The sequence below is a fragment of the Nematocida ausubeli genome (assembly GCF_000738915.1).
Source record: "Nematocida ausubeli strain ERTm6 chromosome Unknown supercont2.2, whole genome shotgun sequence".
NCBI lineage: Eukaryota > Fungi > Microsporidia > Nematocida > Nematocida ausubeli.
The window spans coordinates 845,766-849,996 of NW_026515635.1; the positions used below are offsets into that span (position 1 = coordinate 845,766).

At 35.2% G+C, this 4,231-nt stretch overlaps 2 protein-coding genes across 2 annotated transcripts; one reads left to right on the forward strand and one right to left on the reverse strand.

Moving 5' to 3' along the window:
• Position 1: 1 nt before the first annotated feature.
• On the reverse strand, positions 2–181 carry NESG_01084 (uncharacterized protein; the record flags this gene model as incomplete). The annotated part of the gene is made up of 1 exon (XM_053048723.1): positions 2–181. A coding segment is annotated over one exon (180 nt), but the record flags the coding sequence as incomplete, so codon positions are not given.
• Positions 182–2,193: 2,012 nt separating this feature from the next.
• On the forward strand, positions 2,194–4,230 carry NESG_01085 (uncharacterized protein; the record flags this gene model as incomplete). The annotated part of the gene is made up of 1 exon (XM_053048724.1): positions 2,194–4,230. A coding segment is annotated over one exon (2,037 nt), but the record flags the coding sequence as incomplete, so codon positions are not given.
• Position 4,231: the final 1 nt, after the last annotated feature.

Genomic DNA, 4,231 nt, shown 5'->3' on the forward strand with positions numbered 1-4,231 from the left:
ACATGTATCCATTCCGGTTTACAATATATCCACGCATCAGATTCAATGGTCCTTTTGGGTTAATAGCCACATCCTGCTTCTCGCCAACAAAGGTCTTACTGACTTTTTTTATGTCTTCCACATCAATTCTTGCAAGAATACTCTGCATCATGATTAGGCTTAGAAGTAGCCTGCAAATCATTTTTTGTAAATCGAAAAAAGATTTTCTTTTAAACCGTTTTAATTTCTCATTTTTCTTCATGAATATTGGCATCGGTTATTTCTATAAATATAGGTCACTTGCATGCAATTTATAATAAGCCAATAAGCAAAAACAGTTCTACGCTTTAATTGGACCAGTCATTTTATCCAATCTGCATATGTAAATACACCAGTTATCATCTTTATACTATTCTCCTGTAGTGAAGACCAATAGTTAGAAAACACTCCTGCTAGCACTCAGAAAACAGACTGGGATACACAATGCCTGTCCTGTTGTAAAATAGACTTCTTTATTTATCATCTAATTTAGATGTATTAGTGTACTATGCAATAGTGTTAAGAACAGTGCACTGAAAACCCCAAAGCCTGGCTATTATAGATGGACACTCTGATATAGCCCAAATACGTATGCAATGATACAGTCTAAATAAAGAAGTTGAGTGGCGGTAATCTAATGCAGTGTCTGTGTACTAGAAAGTGTACTCCTTCAATATGTGTATAGCCAGAGGAAAATAAAAATAAAACTCAACACAGAGTGTGTCCAGAGGATGTTTAACAGAGCTGCTTTTATGCAATACATGCGTATAATGTGATGTATGCGCAGACAAAATATCTCTATATATGTGTGTATTGCAGAATACAGGCTAATATGCTGTGTGTAAGAGAGTGTATGTCCAGCTGTTAATAAATGCCTGTTTCATTCTCTACTTGTCTATAGTATGGTGCTATCTCTGTTTTCCTCTTTCTTCTTTCTTCTTGTCTGAGCAATTATGGTTCTTTGGAATGTGCTACTTTTCTTCTTTTCCCTGCCTCTAGTGCTTTATTTCTCTTTTTATATCTATGTAAAATAAACTACTTCACTATATGGAGTATACACTTTATTTTCCCAATTTATAAGAGAATAAAAATACAAGAAAACATAGAAAGAGAGGAAAAGTAAAAAATAGACAGATGCACAGAAATGAAAGAATAGTTAGATAAGTAGAGAGCATAGATGTGTTATTATGTATAAGCAGGTCTAAGACCAATAGAAGGTATATTCAGTGAGATGTAGTGACATAGCATAGTATAGCACAAATATACTAGTCAGCAAGTGCAGTTGGCACATAAGGCATATATCTATCTATAGCCTGGGTGGTTTGTTGGATGCGGATAGACTTATAGCACCGAGAGTAGCTGCTATATTATGCATATATACACTGGCATGGAAAAGTGACTCTGCATAGTCATGCACAGGCCAGGGCAGTATTAGAGAGTGTGAAGGCCAACCAAGGCAGCACAACTGTGGTTAGCCAAGTGAGTATGCAGTAGAGTAGAAAGAGCTGTGTGCAAATGCAAGAGATCAGCTGAATAGTAGCCTCAGTATAGAACACTCTGCTGTCTATCCTGCAGTGTATGTATTTAACCCGAATTGCTAAATACTGCGGGTTTGTTAAGATATAACCCGAATTTCAATAACTCGAATGTTAAATAAAGAATTTTTATTTTTGTAGCAGAGCCATCTTTGACAAGTTTTTCTATCTGGCAGCATCCTTTATTTCTTGTCTTCTGTTTATAACCGGAAAGCAGTTAATTTATTCGTAATATGTATTATTAAAAAAACAAAACATAAACTGTAATAAAAATATGAATTTATCAACAAACAAAATAAAAACAAAAGAAGAGTATGCTAGCAATTAATTTAATTTAGCGCGTGGAAGCATAGCCTCTCACAACATATTGTGCCCTCAAGACAGAGATAACAACAAGCACATGTATGGCCATATACGTATGTAATACTAGTTGTATTCGGGTTATATTTTATTACAGAAATATACATCCAATATATTCAGAAATTCTTATTATTTCCTTTGTGAAAATTCCTACAAACTTATTGCAAAAATAGGATGATCTGTCAAAACTTAATATAGACATGTAATTCGGGTTATTAATCAATTATTCTCAGTTTAAGTGCTTAAATACAAAGATATTTGAATATTTGGGTGCTAAGATATGAGAATGAAAACACATGAATGTTTATACAAGAGAAAGAACAGCCAGATATCTATCAAGCTACTAGCAAAAGTGCTTCTTATAGGAACACTTATGGGTGTGCAGAATGTCTTTGGGTTATTGCCCATAGAAGAAATGGAAGATGTACTAAAAGAATTATTAGACAAATATAAAAAAAATAACACTGAATCATATGCGATTTGGCTTTTAAGCCCGATTATGCTATATTTGCATAAAGAGATAGATACTCTTCATAATGTGCGATTTAACCCTCGATACATAAATGAGCAGACTGCTGTGCCAGACAAAGAAAATATTTTACAGAATATAGACCGAACAAACGACACAGTCAGAGAAGAGGATTCAGAGGGAAATGAACTCCCAAAGAGCACTGTAGACCACTATAGTGCACTGATTAACATGTTCCCTTCCCCAGATGGAAAAGTAAGAATCCATCCTAAAAAAGGCTGCAAAGACTCTTTCACCTCTTTCTTGAGGAGTGAACATGTCAAGGAATATGCGCATAGCATTCTTGCAATACTTCTTCTGCGGGCAGAGGGAGTGCCCGTGCCGCTGAGAATTGAGAATGAGGAAAGCACGTGCCCAAAGCTTACATGGACTAATGAGTGCAATCCAGAAGAGTCCTTCAGTGTTCCCATATGCACTACTAGTATGGAAGGGCAGGAAAGTAATAGCTCTAGTGAAGAAGCAAATATAAAAAAAATTAACAGGAAACTACTGCAGACTATTAAGTACTTCCTTAATGCAGAATTCAGCCAGGAGCTTAAAGAGAGTATAGCGCAGCAGGAGTCAGTTGAGAAAGAAAATTATTGGGAGAATGAGTTTACTGAGACACCTGCCTGGCTTATACAATTGTACATATATTACTATCTAGAGACTAAGAAGAATGCAATTGACTTTTATGATGAGGTAGCCGAAAAATTAAGGTTTTGCATGGATGTGTTTATTCAGGATAGTAGTTATAAAGATATTATAATGGTGTTCTTTAAAAAACTCATCATACGCCAAAATACAAAGCCAAGCATATTAAAGTGGTGGAAGGAAGTAAAATGGATTAAAAATGTAGTTGAGGCTGTGAAAGAACCCCAGCTACATCCCTTCAAAGATAATAGTCAGCTCCCTGCTAAAAAAACAGTTCAAGAAAAGAGCGAAGAAAATAACAAAGGAAATAATGAAGAAAATAATGAAGAAAATATACAGTCGAAAGAAGGGCTAATTTCAAGTGATATAGAGTCTGTGCTACTTACTCTACTATGCTGCTTTGTATACAATCCGAAGACAGATAAATACAATGTTGAGCAAATTCCGCACGCGCAGGAAGAAGTAAAGAATCTGTTTGGCATGCCATCTAAAAACACAAGTACCACTAGCGATTCATCTGAACCGTGTGGAAATCCAGATATAGGCACAACACCAAGCAATAATATACCTGTTATTCAGCTAAGAGAGGAAATGCCACAAGAGGTTTGGAGCAAGTGGAGTGAAATAATTCAGAACATAGTGGAGGGTGATGAAAACATAAGTTACATAACTGTAGAGAATAATAAGCGTGTGATTCAACCCAATATTTTAAATATTCTCATAATAATGATAAAACTCACAGGAATGGATTATGATGAAAATATAACCCGAATACAGAAATATAGAGACAGGCTGCAAGACCCAAAGTTGATGCGTAATGATGACCTAGTAAAGTCTCTTGAGTCTGAAATTGCAAACTATGCAGAAGAGATATTTTCTCAGATGGGAAAAGAATTCTTAAGTGATGAAACACCAGCAGATGAGGGCTTAGTGTCTTCTACACCTTCTAAAAATGAGAGGGAAATATATGTGTTTTTCAAGAAGTATAATACTCAGATGGTGAGTGATAAAAACCATTTGGATGAGTATATAATTATTCATTATGCCACAGAAGATAGAGCTGAGCCAATAATTATTTGTTCTATGCGACCAGAAAAAGTTTATTTAGGAATTGGCAAGTGTTTTATAATATTAGACATTCCGAAAGACAGCTATA